Consider the following 18,358-nt stretch of genomic DNA (forward strand, 5'->3'; position numbering starts at 1 on the left):
ACCCCCATCTAAGTTGTGGGACACTTCCCTAAGACATTCAGACTTTGTGGCATGGTGTGCTGAAAGCAATTCGTAACATTTGTTTACCCTTTCATTTCATCAAAACCTAGGTTATTCAAGAAGTAAGAAGTTTGGACTTTGGGAAGGGCCATAACCATGAAATAAAATGTATCAAGAAAGATAACCTATGACTTTGTGCTTTGCAGTTTCATTCTGTGTTAAAATTGCCTCTTCGTTATTTTTGATGTTACATTATCTTGTTTTTTAAACAGTGATTAATTATTTTACAGTCACAGTTGCAGATGGATTGAAGGATAGAGTTCGTTTAAATGAATTTGAAACTTTCTCTGCTCTCAGAACTCTCTGTTAACTCAGTCGATAGATCTGCCATGCTGGACTACAGATCGCGTGGCTCTGGTTCAAATCCCCAATGGGGTACTCTTCAACTTGGGTTATTTTGGGGCGTTTTAAAGGCTTTCCACCCTTTTGCCTTAATCCTGTCGCAGATGGATGTGAAATAGGGAGGTCCTGCCTCTTAACCCTAAGCGTACGCCCTGGGGTCATTTTGTACCCCCGGGGTTGTATTCTTCACATTTTAGAATACTTCTAGAGCAAAGATCTCTTTGAAACTTTTAGTATTTCTCAAAAAATCATTTTGACAGGCTGCTATGCAAAGCGTACAGATTGGATTAATGAGTAAACTCCCTCTTTGGAAAGTGGTGGCACAGAGTTCCCCACGTCGTATGGATACGATAGTAAAACACGACGTAATGATAGGGTTAAATAACCTTACAGTGTTCAAATGGGTGTTAAATGTATACAACTTGAACTCTCTCTCTGCTCTCTCTCAAATCAACTTTTGTTACGTTACATTTTCTGGCCTCTGTTACCTTAGGCTGTGGAGAGAAGAAGCAAACGTCTTTGTTTTGTTTACTGTATCACTTGTTGCATGTGGGTGGCTGGCAGGTGCTCTGGTGTGGTTTGCTTCTTCTTTCCTATCAAACGTCTATGGTCCTGATCTCTCTTCCTTTTTTTGTGTTTGTTACTCTCTTGTAACACCTCTAATCTTTCAGCACTTATATGACCTTATTGTGTTGCAAGTGCCGTAAAAGTTTGACTAAAACTAAAGAAAACTTTGTGTTCACAGGTGAACGTGAGCATCCAGGACGTAAACGACAACGCCCCGAGCTTCCCCCCGACAGCCATGTTGGAGCTGGAAGTCCGTGAGGACGAAGCACCGGGGACACCGCTCTACGTGGCCCGCGCCCGCGACCTTGACACTCAGAACAACGGTGTGATCGTCTACCAGCTGCAGAAGGTGCCGGGGAATCTCTTCTCCATCAACGACCAGACGGGAGAAATCACACTGATGGACGCCCTGGATTACGAGAAACACAAAGAGTACCAGGTCCTGGTCATGGCGAAGGACATGGGATCACCGTCCTTGAACTCCAGCATGAACCTGACGGTCAAGGTGAAGGACATCAACGACAATGACCCCGTGTTCGACAAGGCGGTCTACGACTTCCACGTCGCGGAGAACGTTGAGATCGGTCACGTTGTGGATCAGGTTCTGGCCACGGACGACGACTCGGATCACAACGGGCGGATTTCTTACTCCTTCGTGGACGATAGACACGCGTCCACTTTCGGCATCTCGCTGGTGGAGGGAAAAATCTGGACACGAGATCTGCTGGATCGGGAGATTCACGATCGTTTTGAGATGATCGTTCAAGCTGTTGATCACGGCAGCCCTCAGCGGTCAGCGACAGTCCTTGTCAGGATCATCGTCACTGACATCAACGACAACGCTCCGGAGTTTAGCCGTGAGGAGTACCGCTTTTCCATCGAGGAAAATCTCCCGGCAAATAGTTTGGTGGGAAAGGTGGTGGCGGTGGATCGAGACAGCGGAAACAACAGCCGCCTCGAGTACTTCTTCTCCGGCCCGCAGACCAACTTCACCATCAACCCTCAGAACGGAGAGATCCGAACCCGGATCCCCTTGGACAGAGAGCTGGTTGCGAGCCACGTTCTGACTGTCTACGTGTCCGACAGCGCCACCGAGCCCAAAACCGCGAAGGCCAAAGTGAAGGTCAGTGTTGTGGACGACAACGACAACCAGCCTGTGTTCCAGAGGCAGGGCCCGTTCAGCGAGAGCGTGTCGGAGAACCGGCCCAAGGGCACGGAGGTCACCACTCTGGTAGCTTTGGACTACGACCAGGGAGATAACGGACTGGTCACTTACTTCTTTGACACTGGTAAACTGTCTTCTGCATGTCTTAGCTCTATTACCTTATCATGGGGGATGAGGTGATGAACTGGTTTGACACAGGTAAACTGTCGGCACGCCTTCAGTTCCTCAGTTCTCAGCTTAATCAAGCCATTTGGTTTTGGGTGGGGGATGGGGAAGTGGGGGAGAGGAGGAGGGAGGGAGGGAGGATGGGTGGAAGGGAGGGGGAGGGATCACAGATAGCACACTAAAGACTAGGGACAATGTAATAGAAATCTATTGTAAGCCACGTTTTACAGTGTATATATTTATGTATTATATTTATATGTACAATATATATTTATGTATTACACTTTATCTATAACTTGTTCCCCCAGACTGGAGCGAGCCGGAAGCCCTGGAGAACTTCGCCATCCACCCACGGTCTGGCAAGGTCACCACGAAGGAAGTCTTGGACTACGAGGTGCGCAGTACGTACCAGCTGAGAGTGGTGGCACAGGACGGGGGTTCGGAACCTCGGCAAGCCGCACAGCTGTTGACCATCTCTGTGCTGGACGCCAACGACCAAGCCCCACTCTTCCACGCCCGCAACGTCGACTTCGACTGTGTGGAGAACGTGAGCGTGGGCACGGTGGTGGGCCGCGTGGAGGCCACAGACCGCGACTCTGGCAACAACGGGAAGGTCAGCTATTACCTGGTGGGTGGCAACGTGTTCAGCTCGTTCTCCGTCAACCGCAGTTCGGGCGTGATCCAGACGGTGCGGGAGATCGACTACGAGGAATCCTCCAGCCACACGCTCAGCATCCAGGCGTACGACAACAGCGCCGCGCTCCCTCGCAGCAGTAACATCACCGTCACCATCAACGTGAGTGATGCGCCTCTTTTCTTCTCTTCTCCTTCTGTCAGTTCTCCTTCTGTCTTCTCTCCTCCTTCTGTCTTCTCTCTTCCTTTTGTCTTCTATCCTCCTTCTGTCTTCTCTCCTCCTTCTGTCTTCTCTCCTCCTTTTGTCTTCTCTTCTCCTTCTGTCTTCTCTCCTCCTTCTGTCTCTTCCTATTGTCTTCTCTCTCCTCCTTCTGTCTCTTCCTATTGTCTTCTCTCTCCTCCTTCTGTCTGTTCCTATTGTCTTCTCTCTCTTCCTTCTGTCTCTTCCTATTGTCTTCTCTCTCCTCCTTCTGTCTGTTCCTATTGTCTTCTCTCTCCTCCTTCTGTCTGTTCCTATTGTTTTCTCTCTCCTCCTTCTGTCTCTTCCTATTGTCTTCTCTCTCCTCCTTCTGTCTCTTCCTATTGTCTTCTCTCTCCTCCTGCAGCCTCCACATGTCTGTCTCCATCAACCTGAGTTGTTCCCTTATGTTCTCTTCTCCTTCTCCCCAATAGGGAGAGTAATAATGATAATAATAATAATGATAATAATAATAATGATAATAATAATAATGATAATAACAATTATGATACTAATATTATTATTAATAATAATAATAACAATAATAATCACAGTAATAAAATTAATATTAATAATAATAATAATAATAATAATAATAATAATTGTAATAATAATGATGATAATAATGACATAAATGAGAAGAAGAAGAAGAAGAAGAAGGAGGAGGAGGAGGAGGAGGAGGAGGAGGAGGAGGAGGAGGAGAAGGAGAAGGAGAAGAATGTTTGTAATGATAATAACTTCAATAATAATATATTGCATTTACGTTGCCTGTTTTCATCTCCACGAGATGCTCAATGTGCATGATGGTGAGCTAGGTAGCCTAAGGCAGACAGACGCTCAGTTGAGAAGAATATGCTTGCAGAAAATGAAACGGAACAACATCAGGCACGGCTCACGTCTTGAGTCCCCAGAGAACATATTGTGGTAGCAAAAAGTAAAGGCGAGAAAGGAAGGGGGGAGGCAACTTTTATAAAACTGTTGTTGTCTCAAAAGTTTGTGCTCATGGTCTTTTTTAATGGATTTTGACCTCGTCACCTCAACCCCTGAGGGGAGAGGGAGGTAAGGTGGAAGCCCACCTCCTAAACTGATCTAAAATGTATCGATGGTGGATGTCAAATCTTCTACATTTAAAAACGAAAATGCTTTTTTTTTTCCTTCCAGGTGATAGACGTCAATGACAACGCGCCTCAGTTTGAACAGGACCCAGTGATCATCCGAACGGTGGCGGAGAACACACGGGAGAACCACGTGGTGCACACCTTCATCGCTACGGACCGCGACTCCGACGTGAACGGGACGGTGCGCTACACCATTGAGTCGTACTCCGGGGAGGAGGAGGGGCTGGGGCCGTACTTCAGCATCGACGCCTTGACCGGGCAGCTCTACGTGTCTGGCCACATCGATTTTGAAAAGGTGAGAAACTTTACCGGTCTGGGAGGGAAGGGGCTTTGCTTCTGCTTTTACAGAGGGAAGAGTGATAAATGGATGGATAGATCAATAGATAGTTAGATAGAGAGAGACAGAGACAGAGAGGGGGAGAAAGATAGATAGATGGATGGATCGATAGATCGAAAGATAAATAAATTGATAGACAGATAGATGGACAGACAGGCAGGCAGGCAGGCAGGCAGACTGTTCCCATACTGTCTGCTAACACACTTTGTCTATAGGTGGTTGGTGGGTGCTCTGGTGTGGTTTGTTCCTTCTTTTCTATTAGGACATCTATCATCGTTATCTCCCCTCCTCCTTTCTTTGTGTATGTTACTCTCTAGTAACACCTCTAATCTTCGGCACTTATATAACCTTATTGTGTTGCAAGTGCTGTAAAAGTCTTACTAAAACAAAATAACACCTCTAATGTTTGCCTCTTCTGCATGACCTTATTGTGTTGCAAGTGCCGTAAAGCTCTTACTAAAAGCCTCCGCTCTGTCTGCCATGTGGTCCCTCCAGGTTGATCAGATCTCTGTGATCGTGCGTGCGGAGGACATGTGTCCGGACCGCGACCACCGCCTGCACTCCCTCATGACCACCATCGTGTACGTGACCGACATCAACGACAACGCGCCCGAGTTCGAGTCCACGGACCAGCTGACCGTGTCGGAGGAGGAGGCCGTGGGCTTCATGATCCTGGTGGTGGTCGCCGTGGATGCAGATGCAGACGTGGACAACAGCGGCAACAACCGCGTGCGCTACAGCATCGTGTCCGGGAACAGGGATGGAAAGTTCTTGCTCGGGGAAGACTCGGGTGAGTGCACACTAGCAGGGAGGGGTGGGGGGAGGGTGGAGGGGGGAGGGGGGGGATGTGTGTGTGTGGGGAGGGATGGGGTTGGGGGGAAGGGGGTTGTGTGTGTGTTGGGGGGGATGATGGATGGGGCACAGCTGCTAACCAGTACACGAAAAATATATTTGTGAGGCATCGTGGTAAAATCAGGCGCTCGTCAAAATAATGAAATGGAAGAAAAAGACATTTTTCCAATGGTTTGGCCATTTTTATCAAAATTTAGTTTTTTGGCTAAATACCTGGTGAGTGCACACTAGCAGGAAAGGACACAGTACATTAAAAATGTATATAGTTATTTTGTATATTATGTATTCTCTGTTTTGTAGTGTTGCTCCTCAAGGACTAGCAAATGCTGAAAAAAGATAATAGACGGTCAAGTCCAGACTTGTGGAAAGTGAAGGAAGCCAGTTGTTAAGTGAAGAGATCTTGTACTGCAGGTCTACTGTAAGTCGCTTGAAAAACATTTTTTAAATGCAGAAAAGTGTGTGGGAAGGATTTAGGGGGGGGGGGGGACTACTTACCCACCATCTTGACGCGCCATGTGGGCGGAGTCTGTGTTTTGCTTTTGAAAAATCGTCAGTTCTGCACATATGAGAGTCTTCATTCTTCTCTTTTCTTTTCCTCCCCTCCCTCTCAGGATACCTGACCATCTACGACGCGCTCGACCACGAGACTCAGGCCAGCTACACGCTCAACATCAGCGCGGAGGACTCGGGCACGCCCAAACAAGTGTCGCATCAACTTCTGCACATCACCGTGGCAGACGTCAACGACAACCCGCCGATCTTTGTACAGTCGGTGTACCACGCCAACATATCGGAGAACGCCTCGCCCCCGACTCACGTGGTCACCATCCAGGCGACGGATGCCGACACAGGTGAGGATCAGTTTAACCCTTTGAAGACGCTCGTTCTCGTCTTTCTACAGCTGTGACCTTGCACTGTTTTGGAGCACTTAAATATGAAAAAGAAGCATGATTTTGTAACCAATAAATGTTTTAAAATTAGGTTGTCTTTATCTGAAGCTAAAAAAGGCAAATTGCAACATGCATACCGTGAAATTTGCAAAGTTTTGTTTCAGATTTGTGTAAAGCATTATGGTTCCAAACGTGCCACAATATGGACGTCGGAGCTGTCAGATATACGTGCCTGCTACATCCTTAGAAAGTTGTTAGTGCCACCAGAAGGCTTGTCCAGCCTGTAAAATGCCATTTGTGAGTTTTGATTATTGGTAGAGATGACTGTCTATTAACAGCTCAAATCTTGGGTACTTGTAAAAACTTGTATATGACATATGAATGATGCATCTGATGTGAACGTACATTTTGTCAGCTTTACTTCTCTCTTCATATTGAATTTTAATGAGAGTAATATATAATTAAAATGTTTACGCATACCTGCATGTGTTTTTACGGTCCTGTACGGCCAAGAAAAATTTCCCTCTGGGATAATAACGTATTATCTTATCTTAATTGTGTTGCAAGTGCTGTAAAACTTTTTACCAACACAAAACCTGAACGTTGTTCCGGCAGGTGTGAACGGAGAGCTTCGCTACAGCATCCCAAGTGGCATCGCTGAGGACGAGTTTGTCGTGGAGCCAATCACCGGAGCGGTCAACGCTCGCATGGCCCTGGACAGGGAGAAAAGAGATTTGTACACCGTCACCGGTCAGTCTCTTTTTGGTTTTTTATGGGAATTTGATTTTACTTGTAATAATGTAACGTAATTTACTGTACTGTACCGTACCGTACCGCACCAGCGAACATTCTCTCTCCGCCTGTCTTGCAGCATACACCCACACCCACACCACACCCACACCTCCCCACACATCCCCAACACTTTCACCAAACATTCCCTCTCTCCACTCACAACAAACACTAAAACATTCTCCCTCCACCCATCTTTCGGCGTACTTCCAGGACGGAGCATACCCGGTCCACTTAAACACACCACACACCACACACCACCTCACAATACACCCCACCCCACCTCATACATCTCTCTCTCCCCTCATCTTTCAGCCTACATCCACCCCACCCCTCACATCTCCAACACTGACACCAGAAAATTTCATCAAACCATCTCTTTCTCCCCCTGTGTTAGAGCGTACCACTACAGCACACCTCACACATCTCTCTCTCCCCCTGTGTTACAGCGTATGTCCAGGACGGAGCCTACCCGGTCCACTACAGCACACCTCACATCACCCCACATCACCCCACTCCACCACACCCCACACACCACCCCACACCCCACACCACCTGACACCACCCCACCTCACACATCTCTCTCTCCCCCTGTGTTTCAGCGTACCACTACAGCACACCTCACACATCTCTCTCTCCCCCTGTGTTTTAGCGTACAACTACAGCACACCTCACACATCTCTCTCTCCCCCTGTGTTTTAGCGTACCACTACAGCACACCTCACACATCTCTCTCTCCCCCTGTGTTTTAGCGTACCACTACAGCACACCTCACACATCTCTCTCCCCCTGTGTTACAGCGTACCACTACAGCACACCTCACACATCTCTCTCCCCCTGTGTTTCAGCGTACGTCCAGGACACCTCACACATCTCTCTCCCCCTGTGTTTCAGCGTACCACTACACCCCACCTCACACATCTCTCTCCCCCTGTGTTTCAGCGTACCACTACACCCCACCTCACACATCTCTCTCTCCCCCTGTGTTTCAGCGTACCACTACACCCCACCTCACACATCTCTCTCTCCCCCTGTGTTTCAGCGTACGTCCAGGACGGAGCCTACCCAGTCCACTACAGCAGCTGCACCATCCTGATCACCGTTGTGGATGAGAATGACAACCGCCCTCGCTTCAAGAGCCAGACGTACACAGTGCAGGTGCCGGAGAACCGGGTCAGACAGCGTCTGCTCAGCGTGGTCGCCTCGGACGACGACCTTGGGGAGAACGGACGCATCACTTATGAGATCTCCAGTGAGTTGTATAGGCGTCGGTGGCCTAGTGGTTAGGCTCTCGGACTCGTAACCGTAAGGTCGTGGGTTCGAATCCTGTCAGGGGCCCGACGTTGTGTCCTTGGGAAAGGCACTTAGTACAAATTTTCCTCACTTCACCCAGGTGGGAATGGGTACCCGGCTATAGACAGTGAAAGATCTTGTCAGTTTGATAGTGTTTGAGCGCGTGAAATCCGCAGCTTGCACTGTATGCTTCGTCGGAAGCTGAGAATGTTTCTGAGTGTTCTCAGAGGGTCTGCTGGGGTAATAAAAGTTGTAAAGCGCATAGAGCAAGCTCTTGAGCATGGATGTGCACTATATAAATGCAATTATTATTATGATAGGCTTGTGTTATAATATCTCTGACAGGTCACTCCCTATGTAGTTGTGGTACTCCGTGAAGCACGTCATTGCCTCTGTTTGTGAAACCAAATGAAGGGAAGGGGGAAAGTTGCGCGCTGGACTCTAGTGAGGCTTTACGTTTTGTGCTTTGTTTGCACATCAATGGTGCGCTCCGGCGCAGTGAGGTTCTTGTACAGAGTAAATGTGGAGAGTGGTGGCCATGACAGTGCCCAGTCTAGGGTATTGTACTTCCAATCTATGGTGAGTTCACTTCTCTGCCATTCTTGTGTCCGGACGGTCAGTTCATGGGAGACAATACTGGATGAACTTAAGTCAATTCTGAAAGTTTCATGTATACATACAACAGTGGCTGAAAGTGTGCACTGTGGGAAGAAATGGTATAGGAAAAAGCATGATGACAGTTTCAAGATAGATGTGGGGTTTTTTCTGGTCACTTTTCTGTTAAGATCACTCGCAAATGCTTTTTTTGCTGTGGGAGTAGTTGGCAAGTGTTCTGGTGTGGCTTACTGCTTCTTTCCCTGTCAAACAACTATGGTCCTGATCTCTCCGCCTTCTTTTCTTTGTACGTTACTCTCATGGTTACTCTCATGTAACAACTGAAATCTTGGGTGCGTGTGTGACTTGTCTGTGCCCAAGTGCCTTAATGCCCAACAAAAACTACAACTGTAGACGTTTACTTTGATGTTAACTTTGCTATTTTTGCCAATCGGCAAATCCTGTTTTTCAGCCAGACGAAGAATACGCTTTTCATTTTTTCATTTTTTTATTTAAAGTTCCTCCCATCCAACTTTCTTCAAGATGTACCCGTGGTTCAACGCTTGTTTACTTTTTTATCTCTCAGATGACTACGACGGAAAATTTAGCATCGACCCGGAACACGGACATCTGTCGAGCGAGCCGTTGGACCGTGACACGACCCCATCGTACAAGCTGATCGTTTCAGCGCGGGACCACGGCTCCAACCCGCACACAGCCACCGCCACTGTCGAGGTCATCGTGCTGGACGAGAATGACAACAGTCCGACCTTCACCAAATCGGTAGGTGGTCTGACTGACCGTTTTACTGTTCAGCGTTTTCATTTGCTGTTAGGTATAGGATTGAAACTGGGAAAAAAACCAGGGTAAAACTTAAAAACACCAGGCTTGCTTTTCCAGGGACTGCCCTAGATTTTGGCAGTCTGATATTTGAGAAAGTTATCATAAACACTACGTTTGAAAGGAACATCCCTCCTCCCCCACTCTCCCCTCTCTCTCTTTCACCCTCTCACACACACATGCACGCATATGTACACACACATTTACATACACAGACGCACACATACAAATAATCATTGGATCGACATTCAAAATAATGTTATTCTCCCTATGTCTTTAGTTTTAGTACATGTTTTATGGTGCTCACAGTTGCATGAGGTTATATGAGCGCTAGGGGGTGGATGTCATCAGAGAAGTCCAAACGGGGAATCTGATTTACTTTGTTCACCTCTCTAGCCTCAACAGCACAAAGTCTACTTCGACTATCAAGGCCCCCCGGAAATAGCGGTTCACAAGGAGAGACAAACATACGAAAGAAGTAGAGGAAAATGAGGATAGTAAGGATGAGGAAAGAAAAAGCAGCAGTTCCCCCTATATTGTTCCGGCACAGTATGAGAATGACATTGATGAATCAGCCCATTTACAATTCTACTGTGAATAAGAACATGTTGATATCCCCTCTTTGGGACTGGCCTTAAGACAACTCTATGTTGAAGCCGCTCTGTGACGTACGTATAACTTGTGTGACCTTTCCCCCCAGGTGTACACAGGCAGGATCCGCGAGGACGTGGGTCTGGGGGAGGTGGTGGTCAAAGTCTCGGCCCACGACCCCGACCTTGGCCCCAACGGAGCGGTCATGTACTCTCTGGGCAACGACACCGAGGGCTTCTTCGAGATCGACAGCGCGACTGGAGAGATTCACACCAGCGGGTCGGTCCCTCCCTCTCTTTTTTCTTCTCATTTATTTGAAAAAAAGAATTATTCCTCTGCAATCCTTGCTGATGGTTAAAACTATTTGTTCATTTTTAAAAATGTATTGATTATCCCCAGTACGCTGGTGTCACAACGCAGTGGAATCTGGCGCTCGTCAATTTTTGGGCATTTAGAGTTATTAGTATCATCTGAAAGCTTATTCCTTTGTCTTCCTTTCAATGAAAAAAATACTGTTCTATTTTGAATAGAAGTCGAGATATTTGCTATTGATAGAGGTTGGGCCGTCTGCTTTTATTGGTAAAATGAACGAGAAAATGGCCGCCTAAGTTCAGTAACTTTAATAGCTTGAGAGTCATTGAAAACTGAAAAATTACATATTTTGTGCCTTTAAGTAACGTTTTTCAGTCAAATACTATTTTTTAAAATTCTTATTATTATTACTACTACTATTATTATTTTTATTATTATTTGTTATTATTATTATTATTATTTATGATGATGATTATTATTATTTTATTGTTATTGTATCTATTGTGTTGAGTATTGAGTTCTGTTGTATCTGTGTGTCGTCAGGTCGTTCGACCGAGAGCGGAACCAATCATTCTCCTTCCTGATCGTGGCCTCCGACAACGGCACCACGGGTCCGCGGAACAGCTCGGCACAGGTGGACGTGACGGTGACGGACGTGAACGACAACGCGCCTGTGTTCTCCGAGGTACCCTACACCTCCAGCCTCAGCCTCACCACGCCCACTAACAAGCTCATCTTGACGGTCAACGCCACCGACCGCGACCTGGGCCTCAACGGGCAGGTGGAGTACCGGCTGCAGGCGTACGACTCATCCAGGGACAGTCTGCAGGTGAGGGGGATGGAAGGGGAAAGTCATGGGGGAAGGTCATGGGTCTCTTGATGGTTAAGGCTTTCTAAACAAATCCTTAGAGTGTCTGTGACTCTTTTGGTAGGAATTTAGAACAGGATACGGGGTTAAAAAAAGGGTTAAAAAAACATCTACCCAGCAACTGTTAAATCCACGCCTGAAATGCTGAATTTAAAACTGTGCCATAAGCCATTTAGAAAAGTGAAGAAAGACGGACTCCCACATTGGCTAGTCGACATGTCACTAGATCTACTTCTTTGCACTATGCAAAAAAACAAATAACACATCTTTGAAAAGCCAGCGGTCACTTCTAATTGAGAAGAAGCCGACTGTGTTATAACTCTAGAATGGTTTTCTAATATTTGAAAAGTACTTCTGTTATGGAAAAATGTGGCTATTTTTATGTGCAGCAAAACCTCTGTATAAGTTATGTGGTTTCAAACATACTATCCCCTATAAGGTTCTCTTTCTCAAGCCCCAAATCCTATGTCGTATTTTTGCTTTATTTGACTGATATAAATCTCGGCTAAGATGTGCAAAACTTGGGTTTTAAGAGAGTAGGCCTACGTTATGCAGAGGTTTTACAATATTTTTCTTGCTATTATTGAAAGACAAAGAACAAATTTTACTGACCTTTCTGTTTGTCGTGTCGGTACAGTACTTCCGCATCGACCCGACCTCGGGCCGCGTCTACACCAACAAGTCCCTGCTCTTGACAAACGCCGCCGGACATCACAGTCTGCTGGTGGTCGCAACCGACTCGGCCGCTTCCCCGTCAGCACGCCTCAGTTCTACAGGTGGGTGTGGCAGTGTGTTACACGGGGAGGTAGTGGGTGTGGCAGTGTGTGTTACAGGGGAAGGTAGTGGGTGTGGCAGTGTGTTGTACACGGGGAGGTAGTGTGTGTGGCAGTGTGTTGTACACGGGGAGGTAGTGGGTGTGGCAGTGTGTTGTACACGGGGAGGTAGTGTGTGTGGCAGTGTGTTGTACACGGGGAGGTAGTGTGTGTGGCAGTGTGTTGTACACTGGGAGGTAGTGTGTGTGGCAGTGTGTTGTACACGGGGGAGACAGTGGGGAGGAATGGGTGTGGCAGTGTGTTACAGGGGGAGGAATGGGTGTGGCAGTGTGTTGTACACGGGGAGGTAGTGGGTGTGGCAGTGTGTTGTACACGGGGAGGTAGTGGGTGTGGCAGTGTGTTGTACACGGGGAGGTAGTGGGTGTGGCAGTGTGTGTTACAGGGGAAGGTAGTGGGTGTGGCAGTGTGTTGTACAGGGGGAGGTAGTGGGTGTGGCAGTGTGTAAGATTGGGAGAGATAATTGTTGTTAAGTGCATAAGCATGCTTTAGAGCATAGATAGGCACTATATAAATGCAGATATCATTATTATGATTATGGTTATTACTATTATTATTATTATTATTATTATAAATATTGGAGTCCTTTAGGTATCTCAGTCTGTATTCAGGTGGGTGTGGGAGAACCACTGATGATGATTATTACTGTGTTATCATCTTTGTCCGCTGCATCATTATTTTTGTACTGCAAAAAAAAATATAGCAGAGATTTGAATAAAGTTAGTTTATTGAACACAACATTACTCATTAGTTCAATCATCATTATCATTGTCATCATCATTATTATTATTATCATTATTATTATTATTATTTTGTTATTATTATTATTATTATTATTATTATTGTTATAATTATTATTATTGTTATTGTTATCATTATTATTATTATTTTTATTGTTATAATCATCATCATCCTCTCCCAGGAGTGATTGAGATCACCGTAGGGTCGGAGTCCAGCGAACAGTTCAAGTTCACCCGTAGCGAGTACACAGTGGAGATCGACGAGTCCTTGGGTCAAGGTCAGCTGGTGACAGAGGTCCAGGCCGGCTTCAGTGGGCAGACGTCCACAGCTGCGACGTACAGCTTCGCCACGGGCAACGAGAACAACGCTTTCAGCATGGAGCGCAACACAGGTGACCGTTGAATCCTCTAAAAATATTTTTAGTCAAATTTCTCAAAACTAGGTCACTGAGCAGGTACAACTTTTGTGTAGTTCTCGGGTAGCGCAATGTTCAATGGAAGGACCCGCCCCCTCAATAAACACCTCACAGTGGTGCAAGGGTTGTCAAACTGACACATTGTTCTTCACTGACATAATCATTGAGGGGTTTTTGTTCGTCATGGATGTAATCATTGAAGAGTTTTTGTTCGTCATCGATGTAATCATTGAAGAGTTTTTTATGATCATTGACATCATCATTGAAGAATTTTTTATGGTCATTGACATCATCATTGAAGAGTTTTTTTATGGTCATTGACATCATCATTGAAGAATTTTTTTATGGTCATTGACGTAAACATTGAGCAATTTTTCCTTGTCATTGACATAATCATTGAAGTGCTTTTCATGGTCATCGATGTAAATTTTCATTGTCATTGAGGTAATCATCGAAGAGTTTTTTTTATGGTCATTGACATAAACATTGAGCAGTTTTTCCTTGTCATTGAGGTAATCATTGAAGAGTTTTTTATGGTCATTGACGTAATCATTTGAAAAACTTATCCATCATGATCCACAGGCCAAATCAGAGTACAGAAGTCGGAGCTCCTTGACTACGACACAAACCCTCAAATCCGCCTCATTGTGTCGGCCAGCTCGGGCAGCCACCACGCCTACGCGACCTTGTGGGTGAACCTCAAGGACATCAACGACAACGCCCCGCGCTTCTCCCAGTCCCGCTACGTGTCGGCCATCTGGGAGAACAACCAACCAGAGACCTTTGTCACTCAGGTAGGGAGATCTGGGTTTTTTCCACATTGTGTGTGCTCCACTGGCCAACTTGGAGCAATTAAGTTAGGGTTAGGGTTAGGGGTTAGGGTTAGGGTTAGGGTTAGGGGTTAGGGGTTAGGGTTAGGGTTAGGGGTTAGGGTTAGGGTTAGGGTTAGGGGTTCGGGTTTTTAAAAATGTTTTTGTTTAGGCTTTAGGGTAAGATGTTAGGGGTTAGGGCTTATATGTTTTGGATTAGGGGTTAGGGCTTACATGTTTCGGATTAGGGGTTAGGGGTTAGGGCTTACATGTTTCGGATTAGGGGTTAGGGCTTACATGTTTTGGATTAGGGGTTAGGGGTAAGGGCTTACATGTTTTGGATTAGGGGTTAGGGGTTAGGGCTTACATGTTTTGGATTAGGGGTTAGGGGTTAGGGCTTATATGTTTTGGATGAGGGGTTAAGGGTTAGGGCTTACATGTTTTGGATGAGGGGTTAAGGGTTAAGGCTTACATGTTTTGGATGAGGGGTTAGGGCTTACATGGTTTGGATCAGGGGTTAGGGGTTAGCAACAAAAAGAAAAGTTTTTTTCTCCTTGTGTTCTTTTTAATGAGATGAATCGGTTACTAGGAGGAATTAAGATATTTTTCCGCTCTATCTTGTATACAAGTTTAGTAAAACAACTTGATGATGACGTTGATGATGATGATGATGATGATGATGATGATGATGATTTAATCTTGATTTCTTATCACTGAGGGATTTTTGTCTTGTGGGTGGTTGGTGGGTGCTCTGATTGTGGTTGGCTCGTTTTTGTTCCTATCAAACATCTATCGTCCTTATCTCTCCTCTTTCTTTTTTATGTTTGTTACTCTCTTGTAACACCTCTAATCTTCGGCACTTGTATGACCTTTTTGTGTTGTAAGTGGCGTAAAACTCTTGTTAATAAAAAAAAAATGACTAACATGTGGCGTGTGACCCCACCTCAGGTGACGGCCCGTGACGCAGACAGCGGCCTCAACGGCCTCATCGACTACTACATCATCGGGGGTGGGGAGAAGGTGTTCGTCATCCAGGACTCGCTCACGGGGATCGTGCAGACACACATCGAGGCGGCGCCCCTGGACAGAGAGGCCCGCCCCGAGGGATACAGGTACGTGCGCCGCTTCTTTACCCCTCTGTGATGTAATATGTTGCGATGTAATATGTTGCGATGTAATATGTTGCGATGTAATATGTTGCGATGTAATATGTTGCGATGTAATATGTGGGGCAACGTGGTGAAATCTGGGGCACGGCAAAATAATGAAATGAAAAAAAACTGGCATTTATCTGCCAGTTTGGCAATTTTTTATGTAATTTTTGTTTTTTGCCGTAACACCATAGTTGTCCTATTAAGAACAAATTTCTGGGTGGATTTTGCTCTAAAGTGTTGATTAAAGGCAGAATTTTCAGTTTCAGGGGACTATCAAGCTATGGAAGAAAGCAAACGTTGGCGGCCATTTTCTCGCTAATTCTACCTTTGAGACCAGGCGACCCCCCCACCTTTTTCAGTCTCAAATATCTTAACTTCTATTGAAGATAGATGGAGATTGTTTTCCTGAAAAGTAAGACAAATGAACAAACTTTAAGATGATACCAACAACTTCGTATGCTCAAAAATTGACAAGTGCCTGATTCCACCGTGTCGTGACACATTTGACGTACGCCGCTCGTCATTTTTGCTCCTAAGATGAAGGAAGCAAATGCGGCTATGACATCTGGAGTTGGTCATGCCTTGTGATGCGCGAGGACCGTGATGACGAGCTTTATTCTCCGTAGGTTGTATTCAGCATACTGCTTCTATTTTTTCCACTTTGTCATGATTCTCATTCAGTGATATTTTTTTAAAAATTTTCTTTTAAGGATGGTTAAAACTATAAAAATGCTGTTTTTTCTTCCCTCCCCAGACTGACCATCCAGGCGCGCGACCGTGGCACTCCTCCCAAGACGGGCGTCTGCACCCTCCTCATCACCATCGTAGACGAGAACGACTCACCCCCGCACTTCCCCGACATCGGGCCGCTCAACGTCAGCGAGAGTGAGTTCTGCAGTTTTGTTTAACATATTTTTTTGGGGGGGGAGGGGGGGTTGCTTTTAAATGTAGGTGTTTTTATGCCCTGATTGACACAATTTAGCACGCGAGAGAGAGAGAGATTGAAAAAGTGCAGGGGAGGTGAGAGAGAGAGTGAGAGAGAGAGAGAGTGAGAGAGAGAGAGAGAGAGGGATTTTTAATAAATGTTTGTGTTTCATGTCTTCAACAGCTCAAGTTAGATCATTTAGGAAACAGACTGTTGTGTAAATGACCTAACAAGGTTATTGTCCATCCCTATTTTAAGGGAGCTATCCCCGTCACTTTAAGACATGCGCAGTAGCGACTAGCGGGGTGAGTAATAAAGTTCAGTTGCTGTCCGAGATAGGTGTGGTGAGCAGTTCTTCTTTTGCTCGTGTCTGTGAGTGAAGTGTTCTGGATTAAAGTGAACCCAAAGTAGACAAACACAGACCTCTGGCCCTGCTTGTCAGGGTCAACCCGGGCTGAGAGTGATGCAACATCCCAGCCGTAAGACCGAGATAGCCACTAGAACCAAACCATTGAGGGCCTGTCTGTTGGGATGTTGTCTGCTCTCTCAGCCCGGGTTGGCCCAGACAGACAGATTGAAAGTCTGCTTTGTCAGTGACCTGAATTGTGTCAATGGGAGCGTAAAAACGTTCATACTAGAACACTAGACTCCAACACGTACCCCGATACCTTCTGTCACGGGTGAACTGAGGGCACGGGATGTCTCAGCTTCATGGTTCCCTTCTCTCTAGCTGCTCTGGTGTGGTTTGCTCCTTCTTTCCTATCGAACATCCATCGTCCTTATCTCTCCTTCTTTTCTGTGTTTGTTACTCTCTTGTAACACCTCTTATCTTCAGCACTTATATGACCTTATTGTGTTGCAAGTGCCGTAAGACTCTTACTAAAACTAATCTAACTTCCCACAGATCGAGATGTGGGCTACGTCGTTGCCATGGCAACTGCCAACGATGTGGACTTGAACCCTATCCTGGTGTACGACTTCACAACAGACGGCAACCCCGACCAGACATTCAGCCTGGAGCGATCCACGGGGCGCCTCACGCTGGCGAAACGTCTGGACCACGAGAAAAAGTCACACTACACCGTGCGCATTCAGGTCAGCACCCGTCACGGCTTTGAGTGGGTGGTTGGTGGGTGCTCTCCTGTTATTTGCTTCTTCTTTCCTATCAAACATCTATCATCATTATCTTTATCTCTTCCTTCTTTCCTTTGTATGTTTCTCTGTGGAAGCGCCTCTAGTCTTCAGCATTTATATCGCAATTGACCTTATTGTGTTGCAAATGCTGTAAATCTCTGTCTAAAACTGAGCATACTTTCTTCCAGTCGGGTGGCTTGGTGCAATGACTTTGGTTTTATTTTTTACCTTCACTTGTCACGTTGTCTTCAACCTGGACACATTTCCCACTCATTGACACTTCCTGTTGCTTTTGGTACAACGGAAGTTCTGCCAGTCATTTTGTGTATGAGAATGTGTGTGGGTCTGGGAGGTGTGTGTTTGTGTGTGTGTGCATGCATACATGCTTGTGTGTATGTGTGTGTGTGTGTGTGTATGCCTACATGTTTGTGTGTGTGTGTGTGTGTATGCATACATGCTTGTGTGTATGTGTGTGTGTGTATGTGTGTGTGTGTGTGTGTGTGTGTGTGTATGTGCATACATGCCTCTGTGTATGTGTGTGTGTGTGTGTGTGTATGCATACATGCTTGTGTGTATGTGTGTGTGTGTGTGTATGCATACATGCTTGTGTGTATGTGTGTGTGTGTATGTGTGTGTGTGTGTGTGTGTGTGTGTGTATGTGCATACATGCCTCTGTGTGTGTGTGTGTGTGTGTGT

The 18,358-nt window shown here is 46.0% G+C and overlaps 1 protein-coding gene across 1 annotated transcript in view; it reads left to right on the top strand.

Annotated features, from left to right (window-relative positions):
• Window positions 1-18,358, top strand: part of LOC101859731 (protein dachsous) — a gene marked incomplete at its 5' end in the record, with an annotated part of 27,978 nt that overhangs the window by 3,338 nt on the left and 6,282 nt on the right. The window contains 16 exon segments of the mRNA XM_013087244.2: window positions 1,148-2,258; window positions 2,608-3,095; window positions 4,332-4,583; window positions 5,121-5,415; window positions 6,089-6,328; window positions 6,983-7,117; window positions 8,199-8,408; window positions 9,630-9,826; window positions 10,584-10,753; window positions 11,330-11,615; window positions 12,292-12,430; window positions 13,407-13,616; window positions 14,223-14,434; window positions 15,398-15,561; window positions 16,358-16,488; window positions 17,433-17,623. Coding sequence (XP_012942698.1) covers window positions 1,148-2,258; window positions 2,608-3,095; window positions 4,332-4,583; window positions 5,121-5,415; window positions 6,089-6,328; window positions 6,983-7,117; window positions 8,199-8,408; window positions 9,630-9,826; window positions 10,584-10,753; window positions 11,330-11,615; window positions 12,292-12,430; window positions 13,407-13,616; window positions 14,223-14,434; window positions 15,398-15,561; window positions 16,358-16,488; window positions 17,433-17,623 — 4,431 coding nt within the window.

This window comes from Aplysia californica, unplaced genomic scaffold, assembly GCF_000002075.1.
Source record: "Aplysia californica isolate F4 #8 unplaced genomic scaffold, AplCal3.0 scaffold00563, whole genome shotgun sequence".
Classification (NCBI taxonomy): domain Eukaryota; kingdom Metazoa; phylum Mollusca; class Gastropoda; order Aplysiida; family Aplysiidae; genus Aplysia; species Aplysia californica.